General features: G+C 40.8%; 1 protein-coding gene across 2 annotated transcripts; it reads right to left on the reverse strand.

The window, feature by feature from the left end:
* Window positions 1-46: 46 nt before the first annotated feature.
* Window positions 47-13,400, reverse strand: LOC117556872 (amyloid-beta A4 protein-like). Of its 2 annotated transcripts, XM_034232441.1 has the most exons (18): window positions 13,156-13,400; window positions 10,437-10,604; window positions 10,190-10,319; window positions 9,992-10,104; window positions 9,504-9,694; window positions 9,174-9,412; window positions 8,861-9,028; window positions 7,504-7,637; window positions 7,304-7,378; window positions 6,213-6,371; window positions 5,245-5,373; window positions 4,978-5,077; window positions 4,008-4,075; window positions 3,336-3,474; window positions 3,117-3,170; window positions 2,332-2,423; window positions 2,088-2,234; window positions 47-1,986 (listed from the first exon to the last, which is right to left on the reverse strand). In XM_034232441.1, the coding sequence occupies exons 1-18, from the start codon at window positions 13,213-13,215 to the stop codon at window positions 1,885-1,887; spliced, it is 2,268 nt and encodes a 755-aa protein (XP_034088332.1). In that variant the 5' UTR covers window positions 13,216-13,400; the 3' UTR covers window positions 47-1,884. The 2 variants fall into 2 exon arrangements, with proteins under 2 accessions (XP_034088332.1, XP_034088333.1); XM_034232442.1 differs by lacking the exon at window positions 8,861-9,028 and having other exon boundaries at window positions 13,156-13,399.
* Between the last annotated feature and the right edge of the window lie 356 nt (window positions 13,401-13,756).

Genomic DNA, 13,756 nt, shown 5'->3' on the forward strand with positions numbered 1-13,756 from the left:
TGTATAAATCATAGTAAGGAACTTAAAATGACAAACAGCCAGCAACTTATGTACATTCAAAATTTTATTCATGGTATAGTGAGTGTAGAAAGCTTTTTCCTTACTCTACGCAATGGTCCATTTAACTACACAATAACGGGGGGGGGGGAAAAAGCATCATTTTTTTTAAAAACACATTTCTCCAAAGACACCCAGAGTGAGCATCAATTCAAATGTTTAAACATTCATCTGATTAAGGGCTTCACTAAGTGTGTCTGATCACATAATGTGTAGAGGCGATATGTGTTGTATTTCTATGGTATAAAAAGCACAATATTCATGTCACATTCATGTTTACTGGAGGTGGCATTAATAACTTAATCAAGGGAGAGGGAAATGTGTCTCTATTCCGATGTGACATGTGGTCCACTCCCAGTACTGATGGTGATGATTGTTAACAACAGATATGCAGGCAAAGAAACATTCACCACAGGACGAACAGAAGCACTGTACATGTTTACGCAGGAAATGTAGAAAAATAGAATGAGAGATTTGGTGAAGGAATGTGTGAAGAGGAGAAACGCATCATATCTGTTGGCCCAACAACAAGTCTTTTAGCTACGTGCTGTGCTTCACAATAATGCTGACACAGCCAGAAAGAGTGGATAAACAGGAAAGCCGGGTTAGAGTGAAGAACAACTAAACAAGGGGGAAAGACTTGAGGTGGAGCTTGATAATGAAAGTGGGCCATTGAGAGCTGATCTCCAAATATATAAACTCAAGAGTGGAATGATAGATTTAGAAAATTCGATTTAAACCTGTTAAAAACCCAATGAGCAGCGTGAATTGGCATTAGGGAATTAACAGGAATAATATTTGGTGATCTTCTAAAATGACAGAGTGCATAGAACGCAAACAGTAACAAAATTGTCTTCCTTTCGGATACATACTATAACACTTCGTATATATTACATATAGAGCATTCTGCCCATGCAGCTAACACAACAGTGAAGCATGGAGATGAGTGTAACGAGCCAAAGTTAAAGCAAGTCTGTGACAACAAAGCAGACCGGTTCTGAATACTCTTTTTCTTCTTCATATCACAAGATCACAAAGAAGACACGAGAAATGTACAATCCTGCTAAAATATCTAGTGAGAGGACCTCAACATATAATATACTGCATCTGTCTTCAATATTGCCATGCACTACATATACTTACAGCTAATCTCTGTCTTAATATATTACACATAAAAAAAATAAGAAAACAAAAAAAAACATTCAAAATTCTTCAACGTTTACATTTTTTGATTATGTCTTTTTTTCTTTTTTTTCTTCTTTTTTGAAAAACAAACCTGAAACAGTTGGGCTTTAATCGTGCTCCGCCCGCCGCCAGCTCTAAGAGCCGTTATGTCATCAAACACAGCTACCATCGCAAAATGGAACAAACCGTGCAGAGCGAGAGGGAGAGGCAGGGATTTAAACAGCTTGGATTTACATGTTTCGGGTCTCAGTGGCGAGTCAATCGTCAACAGGGTTTTTCACTACAAACACTGATGTCTTTGTTCTGATTTGCAGAAATGTGCAGGTAAAACAGGGACCCTTGTCTTATCAATTACAGGTAAATATAATGTGTGGCACTTTACAATTGAGGGATAAAGAAGGGATTGTGCCATGTAATTATTTCGGCCCAAACTTCAGATTGAGACATAAACTGGTACAAATACTTCCCTCATCATTTCTTAACTTGTAAGCAAGATACAAATCAGCCTTTGCAGGACTCTTCACACCTCTCCTTTGCCTGTAGTGGTGAGAAACTGAAGGTGTAGGGGCTAAGGGGCAGAAAGGAACAGACCCTACAAGTGAGTTTTAGGGATACTTCAAGGGGGGAAATGTTGATGAGCTGTTAGTTCTGCATCTGTTCAAAGAATTTGTAGGTGGGGTTTTCGTAGCCGTTCTGCTGCATCTTGGCCAGGTGACGCTCCTCTGGAGTCACCGCTGCATCGACCTACACAGAGAGGGGTTCAGTGTCACACAAAAAAAAACACGATTGTACAAACTAACTGCTGCATTCCTCACACACATCTTTTCAAAACACCCTTTCTTTACCTCGATCACACCGTGATGAATAGAAGTATACTGTTTCTTTCTCAGCATCACCAAGGTGATGACAATGACGGTTGCTATGACAACCCCTCCAACCATAAGTCCAATAATGGCCCCCTTATTGGATCCAACATCCTCAGCGAAAAACACCTGCAATTAATTGGAAAAAAGAGAACAGAAATAAGAGCAGGGCCAGAAATAAAAGACACCATTATGTGCGTATTGTTGTATTTCAGCTCTTTCATACCAGTTTCTGAGGGTTGACTTCATATCCAGCACTTTGCCTCTCGTCAGTATCTTTCCGCACTTTTGGCATCTCCTCTGGCTTCAGGGGTGATACTGAAACAAAAATACACAGCAAATATTTGTTAGTAAAACACATACATGTATAAAGGAATGTAATAACTAAATACATATTGCATTATATTATATTTATACTGTATTAAAAAAAAAGCTAAAAAGATATTTGAAACTCAGCGTTACTTCATTTAGTTGATTTAAACTGAGCGTTAAAATAATTATAGTTTTTAACAAGACTACAAGATCTGACATAACAGAAAATTTTTACTTTCCTCACATCAGGATTGGTATCAAACATGCAGCCACATCACCCCAAGGTAGGGCTGCTCAATTAAACGTATTTTAAATCGCAATTACGAGTATGGCTTGCAAAGATTACGAAAACAACGTAATCGAAATAAAACGATTATTTTTTTATTACTTTATTTAGTTTTTTCTATTTTTTTTAGTTTGTTTTTTTTGGTTTCAGGGTAATCAACTGTTAAAAACATACTGTTAAAAAAAAATTCTCTAATAAATTGATGTTTTCAAAGTAAATGGATAATCGTTTTTAATAATCGTGATATCAATTATTGACCCAAATAATCGAGATTATGATTTTTGCCATAATCGAGCAGCCCTACCCCAAGGTACATTTAAATAAAAAACTGTAAAGTGCCCAGTCATGTTTAAAGTGCTCACAGTCATACTGGACTCAGAAATGGTCCGAAATACACACAAACACACGCTCACCAGGTCGTGTAGGGTGTCCTCTATCTGGAATTGGACGAGCATCAACAGGCTCAACTGCAGGAAAATTAATAAAGAACATTAAAAAAAAGCACCTTACATGCCATATCCATATTTCATGATATGGCCATATCGTGAAAAAAGTCAAATTGATATACATTTGCATTTTATGTTATTCAAACAAGTTTAAGCTATGCCTATACTAAAGTAGGTGTGTGTTACCGTGGTTTTCTGTGTTGACCTGGTTGAAGCTCTCAGGGTGGACGAAGCCCAGTCCGTCCAGGCCGGGCTCCATGGGGGCAGAGCTGTAGGCCTGGTCTGGCATCAGGGCGTCGTTACCGTAGCTCACCCTGCCGTCCACCTAAACACACAGAGCAACTTTAACAGGGATGAAGATGCACTGATGGACAGTTCCTAGGCCGATTCTGACATGCCATTTTTGGTGCAATTCCATGTGTGTGAAAATGATCATTACATCCAAGTTCCCCTAAGTGTCTAAATATGGACATATTGATGTGAGACTGTCTTTAACTTTCTTTAAGAAGTGGAAAGTCAGTTATCACTCATTGCATTTTAACTGGCTGGTGTGATTATTTGCCCAATACACTAAACTGAAATCTAATTATATCTATGACTGTGAGAGTCTAGACGTTTTTCCCTTCACGTACAGTGTTCTCTTGTGTGACCAAATGTTTCTCCCTTTTTGTTCTCAATAACAGTCACAACTATCTGTGATCAGCTGAGCCAAACAAAATCTCTTCCACCACCTGCTCTCAAAGACTGCATCAACCTTTCTTTGTGTGGGACTTTGTTTCTCTCCACTGTCGGACAGAGAGCTGGTGCAGTTTATACTGGACACACTCCATACATGCGAGTGGGTGAAACTGGACTCACCCGCCCATCGCTCTGCAGAGAGGAAACCTGCTGAGATAGCTCTGCCTGGACTCTCTGCATCAGAACAGCTGGGAAGCAAAAGGAGAAAGCGAGTGTGAGACGCAGTTCGATGATAGATGGAGTGTGCGGTGGGTGTGCTGGTTACTGAAGACAAACTAACTGCCATCAGCACACCATCCATCCCCTCAGACATGCTGTTAAAGTGGTTTCTGTCTCACTCAGCACTGAGCTTCTTCATTAAGTCTGTGTGTAACATCAGCTGGTAATAGTAGGTTTGTAAGTTTCATAATTTAACAACTTATCTTTTAAAAATGAAAACATCACACCATGACATAATCATGTCAAGCCCACATCTTTAACATTTATTGTTGCTTAGTCTGCTGATTATTTCCCCAACAAATTAATTACTCATTGGTCCCTAACATGACAGAAAACATTGAAAAATGCCACAATTAAAAATGCTCATTGTTAAAGGCAATATATTTAAAGTCTTAATTTATCCGACCAATAGTCCAAAAAAGGTTTGTATTTATTGAGTTTCCGTTTTTGGATTTTATTGTTATTTTAAAAAATATTTGCAATATATGTATTTACATTTTAGAAGCTGAAACTAGTTAATTTTTGGCACTGTTAAAATAACTTAAACATTTGATCTTGTATCTTGATTTTTGCAGATAAGTATAAATGTTTCTGATCAACACATTTTTCTAGCTTTAAAACTGATATTGAACAACTGTGAAATCTAGAAAGGGCCAAAACATTCAGACATGTAAAAACAAAAAACAAGCTATGGAAGAAAATAGTACTTGATATTTTCTGTGTTTTTCAGCATTTAACTGAATTGGATCTGGTAAAATATTATCAGGTTATAATAATTATAACTATGATCACTATAATAATATTCACAAAAATGTGAATCATAAAGCAGTTATTCGTACAGTTAGTAAGAAGCATAGAAGCAGACACTTACAGACTTGGCTCTGGAGCTCGTTTGCCACACTGGGCACTTTGAAGAGCAGACCGACGGACTGATTCATCCTTTCATCGATCACACGTAGGTGGGTCAAAACCTAAAGGTCAGAAGAAAATGAGGAAGTTGTACTTTAATTCATAATTATTATTTTGTTTATCTACATTGACATATCATTTAAGTTTAGATTTGTACTAAGAATTTACCAATACCATCACTTTAAATCCTTGAAACACATTAAAAACAGCCTAAGAGTTGTGTGTGTACCTGAGGCCGGATCTGTGCAGCTTTCTTGGGATCGACTGTGCGGACATGCTCGTAATGTTTCAGCGTGTGCTGCCTGTCCTTCTGCTCGGCACGGACGTACTTCTTCAGCAGGGTCAACACCTGACGAGCCTGGGGGGGGCAGAGTCATATAAAAACATTACTGTCATTTGATGTTTTTATTATATAAATTCCAGGTAAAACTGTGGAATAGTTTGGGAATAGTATTTAGGAAATGTACAGAGACAGCTATAGCTACTCTCTTAATCCTTCATGAAATGAATATCTACCACTCCGTGAAGACACTCGTGATGTTTAAAACGCAGTTAATGGGGCTCATTTTTATATTGCTTCAGTTTATAATCGTACATTTTATAACAGATCGAAAAATTCAGATTCATTTTTCAATAAATGACTCCACAAACAACATAATTATTACATTCAAAGAAACTACTTGTAGTAGCTGAAGTACATTATTCAAAAGTTTACATTAACTTTGGATAATAACACGGGAGAAACGGATCCTCTCTCTCTCTCCCTCTCTCTCTCCCTCCCTCTCCCTCTCTCATGCAGCGCGCTAAACAGTGGGCGGGGCTTCAGGTGATTATGCAGCAGCTGATCTGATCTCTCTCGCGCATCCGGTTATACTTCATTCGCCGTTTATGTCCATATCGATCAGATCCAGCTCTCCTGATCGGCCTTTATAGAGGGCACCGATCAAACTATTAAGAGTGAATATCGGCCGATAATGACCGGCGGCCAATCAATCGGAGCATCGGACATTTTGACCGGCAGGTTTTGAATTTACCGGTTTTTATTCAATTTTACCAGCTAAAAACCGGTAATTACCGGCTAACGGAAACCCTGGTGTGTGTGTGTGTGTGTGTGTGTGTGTGTGTGTGTGTGTGTGTGTGTGTGTGTGTGTGTGTGTGTGTGTGTGTGTGTGTGTGTGTGTGTGTGTGTGTTCGTACCCGTGGAGGGTTGGCCTGCAGGGAGCTGAGGTAATTTTCCAGAGCCAGGCGTCTGTGGCTGTTGAGCAGAGCCTCCACCCGGGCCATGTGGGTCTCCACCAGCTGCTGCCTCTCTCCAGCTGCCTCCCGCTCCAGAGCCTCCACCTTCTCCTGGAAGTGCTGCAAAAGAAGAACATTTTACAATTTGAAATGTTCCCTCTGTATGCCTGATTATAATTACAACCAGTTATAGTTATATAAGAATCCTCCCCACAAGTGTCACTTTTATTTTGCTCTTGCTTTTAAAATAAGTTATTTCTTTGCCCATTCATTTTTGTAAGAAAAAGTCATTTGGGAGACAACCCTGCGCCAGCAAAAGCACCAAGCGTTTAGGTAGGAATTACCTTGGATATATTCAATGTTGTTTTATAAAAGGCAGCCAGTGTTTCGAGGCCGACAGCACAATGTGTTCATTGTGGTGAAATCTTGTGAGCAGCTTAAAAAGCATAGCCTTAGAGAGACCTCAAACACAAGCACTAGTTGGGAAGCCAAATTAATATATTCAAAAACACGAAATGGGTGGGCTGTAGGGGATAACAAAGAGTCATCACCAAATAAAAAAATCTGTCTAAACCCACTTTATTAAGTCAAGTCAGACTGAAGCACTCCTTGGTGCACCAGTCAATCCTAACAGTAAAAACAGAGCTACATCTCAAATGTAAACTAAAAGGTCTTTGAGTATGTTTCTCTCAGTGATTGTGGTGTTATGTTAAATGTTTGTTTTTCTTGTATTGTGTCTTAATATTTGTCCTGTTGATGTTGCAAATGGAGCTACTTGATCTGACCATTAAAGTATTATTGTTCTTGTTGAAAGCTAGCTGTATGGTTGCTGCTCCTAGCAAGAAACCCTTTACATTCACAGCGCATTTCTAGCCCTGTGGATATCAGCTGAGAGGTAATACGGGAGGCTGCTGCTAAATTCAGTGAATAGCAGTTTATTGAGTCATTACAGCTGACAGGAATAACACGTATTTACAGCCCAGTGACTTTATTTACAAAAGGTTGAGAATCCTTTAAAACAAATACAGAAGGAGTTGAGATGCGTGTCCTACCTGGATGACAGCTTTCTTGTCAGCACGGGGAAGTTTCTTGGCCTGCCTCTCAGCCTCTTCCCACTCCCTCATCACCTGGACATCAAAAGTGTCACATCAGGGACAGAAGCATTAAAGACCGACAAACTCGTGTGGATACATCGACAGGGCAATATCCCAGAGAGAATGTATAGGATGTTAACCCTGACACACAAACATACCTGGGACATCTTTTCACGGTGTTTGGCCTCCAGGCTTTCCTTGGCCTTCTGGAAGTCAGAGTGTTCGTTGTCGTCTCCGGGTGCTTCAAGGTAGTGGTCCACTGCGTCGGGAGGACTGGGGGCCATGGTGGGCACTGGACGACAATTAAGAGGCAGAAATGAAATACAGATCAAGGGAAAACACAAGACAAATGTGTATGAATTATACATGAACAATACATGCAGAAAAACTCCAGTGCATCAAAACCACACAATGCATACTACTAAGGTGACGCACAGACAAACAGTCATCAATGCAAAGTTTGTTGAAAACATACAACATGTTAAGTACATACAGATGGGTTGAACACAGACACAAACAATGATATCAAAACTGACGGGCTATAAGGGGACAAAGGGGGATTAGTTTCCCAGGAGAGTGTTGTCCTTATGTCTATTTCATATGGGAGCCTGGAGATAAGAGGAAAGGTGCTGAGTCAGGATAAGGGCAGAAGCTGCACTCAAACAGCAAATTAACCCATTAACCCTTAACAGTACTCTCCCTCATTCACCCATACATGACTGTCAACACTCTGCAACACTCAGTTAGTTAGGACATTTTTATGACGCCAACAACTAACAGGTCAGACCACTACGGAGCTGCAGCACAGACACAGAATGTGTAGCTGCAAGGCATGCATGTGTGTGTAGAAATGCATGCAGACACACTGATATCCAGTGTTCAGAATGTATGCTGCCTGGTCCACATGCTGTAGTAAGGAGTATCAGTTAGTGTCAAAACAGTGAAATGAGAAGTTAAAGAGAGCATCGCGGCTGCTTTACAAAAAGGGAAACGTAATGATCTTCATTTTCCTTTTAATAAAGAGTTCATACATTAACAATTACACTAATGGTGTGTAATGGCTTGTAACTTAAGCTTATTGAAGAAGATGGCTAGTAAAATTCTATCTACTCAACAAATCCCATGAAAACCGTCAGAGAAGTGATTTTGAATATAGTCTGTGTAGTTAAAGCTTGATGCAGTAAAAATATAGAAAATTAAAAGCCTTATAGTTAAAAAAACGATGTAAATATTTTCTTTACTTTTACAAAAAACAAAAGCAGTTATTCAAGGGATATGATTGACTTTATGGCATTTTCTTTTCCTGTCAGAAGATGGGTTTTTATCTTCCTGAGAAATTAGGCAAAATACTATATATACACTGGTCAGCGCTCCAAGTAGTTAAGAGCCATCAGACACTCAGGGAGAGTCAGAGAAAGTGAATGAGACAGAAGATAATCTGCAGCAGCCGGAGGACAGGAATCAGGCTGGCGGTTAGGACGCTTCAGAGTATAGAGGGTTCGGCCCGGGACTTACACGAGGTGCTGCAGACCGCTAGGCAGTACTCCTCTGAGTCAAAGTTATTCCTGTTGCCCCCACAGCCCCCAAACAAGAAGGGAGCACAGCTGCCCTTCTCAGGCAGGAAGTACCAACGCTCCAGCATGGCATGACACGGGCCGGACTCAGCACGAGCCCAACACACGGCTGAGGTATGTACACACAGGCAAATAAAAAAATGTAACATAAAAAAAATGAATGAAAAATATGAGATTGTCGATCAACAGAACAACCAACGATGAAAAAAAGGCAGATAAATGAATACATTTGTATCTACATCTAGATTTCTCACCTCGGACGACTTCCTCAACGGATTCAGTGGTGGTGGTGGTGGTGGTTGTCATGGCGATGTTAGCACTGCGCTCATCACTATCCCTTTCGTCGATGACATCGTCCTCATCGTCGTCGTCCTCATCATCATCATCATCATCGCCATCTCCATTCTCATCCCTTTCAAATGTTTCTGTCTCTTCATCCTCCTCTTCATCGTCCTCAGTTGTGGCTGGCTCTGTCTCTGCCGGGCGAGTCATGCTGCGTGGAGAGGAGGATGTTCATGTATTAACGAATCAGTGTGTACTTCAGAGGGGATGAATGTGTGATGAATGTGTGTGAGTGGTGATACCTGTTATCTGAGTATTCGGTCTCAGCTCCGCCCCACCAGACGTCTGACTCCTCCCCTTCCAGCTCAGCGCTGTCGGCCTCTCGCTCCGCCTCCGCCGGACAGCAGACAAACTCCACCCCTCGGAAACGGTCAATACCACATGGCAAAAGCATCCCGTAGTCATGGAGATTCATTGAGCGGTCTCCACAGGACTAAATATAATAATGAGCATTAATGACAACTTCTTATAGAATTATACACAACACAAAAAAAACATACGACATTTAAACATTTCACAAGGAGATGAAAGTTTATAGTAAAAGCAATGATGCCACAAACGGGTTAACACGAAAGAGCGACGATAAAATAACAATAATCTGAACAAATCCCTCGCAGATTCAAACATGCCATCAGTGGAGTCTTGTGATTCATTTGCTTGGTCCCTGTGACAACCGTTTTATTTCAAAGGAACATATTGATATTGATATTGAGGACCTTTTTCTCCTCACCTCTTTGGCAACAGTGTGCCAGTGCAGGTGGCTCTCACACTGGTCCATACGCTCCTGGTGCAGGAACTTACACTTGTCAGGAACGAGCAGGGCATCGCTCACAAACTCTCCAACTGAAAAAGGAAGAAGGCCTATGTTAATATCATGTAAATAAACATGCTCAGTAACATTCGAATGATGAACTGGTAAACTTGTTACCCAGGCAGCGGTAGGGAACCACGATGTGGGTGTGACTGCGGCATTGCTTGCGGCCTTTCTTGCACCAGTCCTCGATGCTGATCGGCTGGTTGGCCTCTACAACATTTGTAATCTGCAACTCTGGGTACACCTGGAGAAAAAGCGAGATATTTTCATGTCCTTTGTTACTGCATTAGCTGCATCTTCCTGTCTACTTGATTTATTTGTCCCCATGTGTTTCTCTGTCACCGTCACTCTGTATAAATACCTCTTGGCAGTACTGCAGGATGCCCTCCTTGGTGCTGATGCAGCTCTTGGTGCCTGAAGGGTCAGACTCCCATTTTCCACTCTGCACATTAATGTGCATGTTGAGCTTCCCGCAGAACATAGCCACCTGGGGCTCAGTTTGCATATCCACAGAGTCATCAGCAGGCACCTGGATAGACAAGGAGAAAGAGAGGACAACAATGATGATAGATGGTACCAAACTGGCTGAAGTATAACTTAAACATAAATATCTCCTGATGCAGCTAATGTATATTTAGCCACTCTCAGTTTATTCCTTTTTCTTTCACCTGCAGTCCTGCACGTCTCTTTCTGCAGGACATAGATTAGTGAATCATAAGGTTAAAGGTCTCTTCAAAATGCATCTATAAAATCCTTGCACATTTAAGTTACTACATACAAGGTAAAGGATTTTATTACTGGTTTAAGCCTGAGCAAGACAAGATTCTCTGATTTATCCCTTTAAGCCTATAAGCCAGACAGCTAAGCATTACAGCCACAGGCCAGCACATGTGCCCTTTTGCTCATCTCCTACATTAAAGGAAGCGCAATGAGTATGTGGAGATCATATTGCGTCTCATTGCAAAGAGGAGAAACCTTTTGAACCACAGACTATTAAAATCCAGCTGTGAGCTAATGTGAGATAAAATATAACCTTCTCTTCAGCCCAACAGTCTCAATGTGCTTTGCTTTCTGGATCTTGTATTTTTCTAGCAGACACTAGAAAAGACTGATGATGCAAGCTTGACAATACGCCACCAAGCCATCTGTTGACAATTCAACGATTGTTTGTAAAGCTCTGCATTATATTATCTGCCTGTGATTCAGGATGGGTTAACTCATTGTTCCTTCATGCTGAAACTACTCTATTCTCACCTTAATAGGCCATTGTTATTTTTTATAGTTGATTTATTTTGCGATGGGTAAAATAGGAAGACAACTCAAGATGGTAATCCTAAAACTGCCAACTGAGTATACCATGCATTGACACCCTCATGTATCATTGGCTAATCTTTAATGGACACGCATATAAACCAGAAGGCACAGTTATATGAACAAACATGCTATTACTTAATTGCTCCTTTACTTGGTAGTCTTGGATTACACTGAGACAACCAGTTGAAACTAGTCTTCATCTACATGAAAGAAAAAGGTTTTTACAAACTCCTGTTTGACCGTAGGGCAATGTGGCAGCAGGCCACGGCAAAGGTTATCACATCTTAGGGCCTGTGCTGCTCTTTTAATCATTGACTCAGCCTGCAGCCTAAAACACATGCAGGGAAATGAAATACATTTCAACACAATGATTGGATTTACCTAGATTGCATTGGCTATAAAGCCAATCTGACCAGACAGATCATATGATCCTATGAAACATTGCAATCTTAAAATAGCAATCTAAAATACAACTAATATATGTAAATTAATTCACAGGGTGCTCTCAATATGGCATATGTATAGCACCTCAGCATAGTCATACTAGAATGGCAACATGGTTATAATGGAAGGTTCTCGACAATAGCAGTGTCCTGCTTTATTCTGCTGTAGGGGCATTTTATAATGTAGCACGTAGGATTTTGTTTGGGTTATATCAAGCCTGCAGTTAATAGAAACACTCTGCTAAGTTACATGCACCCTTAAGTGTAGCATGGTACTGAGAGTAGCTGTATGCATATTGATTTGAATTATGCAATATAGGCCCTATTCATTCTATCTCCAGTAGATCCTTCAAAAGCTGTGTATTTCTCTCTGGTCCTGCAAAGCATCAGCAACAGCAGCAAGCTGCAGGCGCCATCTTGCTTAGTGTCAAACTAAAAAGGCTGCATCTTTTTCCATTCTCCTCAGCAATATCACACCCTGCAGCTGCAACACTGCTGAACTGGACCGAGTTGGCCATGACCACGCAGCAGCAGCAGCAGCAGCAGCAATAATAACACATACATTACAATAAATAAAAAAATAACGTCTGTATCAGGAGATATAACAAATGAACCCTCAACGTGTTGTATGTGTCGGTCTTATCTGGTGTATTTACGGGTTTAAAACACAAATCCCAAACTGACTGCATACGTACGACGTTTTTTAGCCACTAGCGGTTGCCATGCCAATCCGTGTACATTTCTGAAAAGAGCTAACGTTAGCTTTAAACCCTTTTAGCTGCATTAGCTAGGTTACTGACAAATAACTTCCTTCTACAGCAAGCAATATTGTTACCTTATACATAACTGCGTAAAAGAAACTCCCTCCACTGGATTAACCAAAACATGTCCAACATTGCAGGGCCAAACTGTCAATCACTGACATCTAATGGTAGGCCTTGGTAGCATTGCTGACATTTTCTGGTTAGCCAATTCCTCGCAGTAAATCTCTTGTGTAACACTATAAACCTGAAATATTGATGAACGCACACAACAAGATGTTCAAAACTGGACAAAATAACAAATCCTTGGATAACATCAAGAGTGGGCCTCGTCAAATTCCCGTAATATTGTTATCTTTATTAGCAGCTCCGTTAACTGTTAAGATTACACGGCCTTCATGCTGACCGTAACATTTAAAATATAACCGTTAAACACGTATGTATTCTGGTTAGACGGTGGTCGGTGTGGCTACAGGCCCGCAGATGAGCCGCGGAGCCGCGGAGCCACGGATCCACTCACCCACTCCCACCGTCTGTGATTTCTCCACCGAAGGCTACTAACCTCGAATGAAAGCGTCAAGGTCGCCACCAGTAACAGCAAAAACGCCGTGAACTCCCCCATGTCGTCCTCCTGGTATCCAGCACCACCGGTACGTTCTCGGTTTTCCCGTTAGAAATAGTCGAAGCAGACGGTGATATGTGTCGACACCAGCTGAACTATTCTCGGTGATCCCTCCCTGTTTAGCTCCCGACTGTGACGGCGCGAGGATGGATGTGTTTGGTTTGGGTGGGGGCGGTGGCGAGGGCCGGGTGTGCGTGGGTATGTGTCCGTGCTTTCATGCCAGGGAAAAGTCATTTGACTTTAAACCTCCACCCATTTTACAATATTATCTTTATACGCAACACTGAAGAAATTATCATTACATGTTATAATATATGTTGCGTTATGTGCTCTCTGAACTAATAGTCCTGCATTTGAAACCTCCCTTATAATAAGTACAAGTATGTGGGCACAGTAACTTAAAGCATCATAAGTGAAAGTGGCATCTCACTTTGATTTTTCCACCCAGCACTTCCAGTTTTTCACTGTTTGGCTACAGTCACTGGACCAGAAACAGTAATCTGAGAATTACTTTAAACTGTATTGTGGATATTTTGTTATT

This window comes from Gymnodraco acuticeps, unplaced genomic scaffold, assembly GCF_902827175.1.
Source record: "Gymnodraco acuticeps unplaced genomic scaffold, fGymAcu1.1, whole genome shotgun sequence".
Classification (NCBI taxonomy): Eukaryota; Metazoa; Chordata; class Actinopteri; order Perciformes; family Bathydraconidae; genus Gymnodraco; species Gymnodraco acuticeps.

What these genes read in the sequence shown, in the direction of transcription:
- LOC117556872 (XM_034232441.1), bottom strand. Translation starts at nt 13,215, where the DNA reads ATGGGGGAGTTCACGGCGTTTTTGCTGTTACTGGTGGCGACCTTGACG. An exon ending in GGCACACTGTTGCCAAAGAG is followed by an intron (nt 9,695 to 9,991) that starts GTGAGGAGAAAA and finishes TATTATATTTAG; the next exon opens with TCCTGTGGAGACCGCTCAAT. An exon ending in CTGCACAGATCCGGCCTCAG is followed by an intron (nt 5,078 to 5,244) that starts GTACACACACAA and finishes TCTGACCTTTAG; the next exon opens with GTTTTGACCCACCTACGTGT.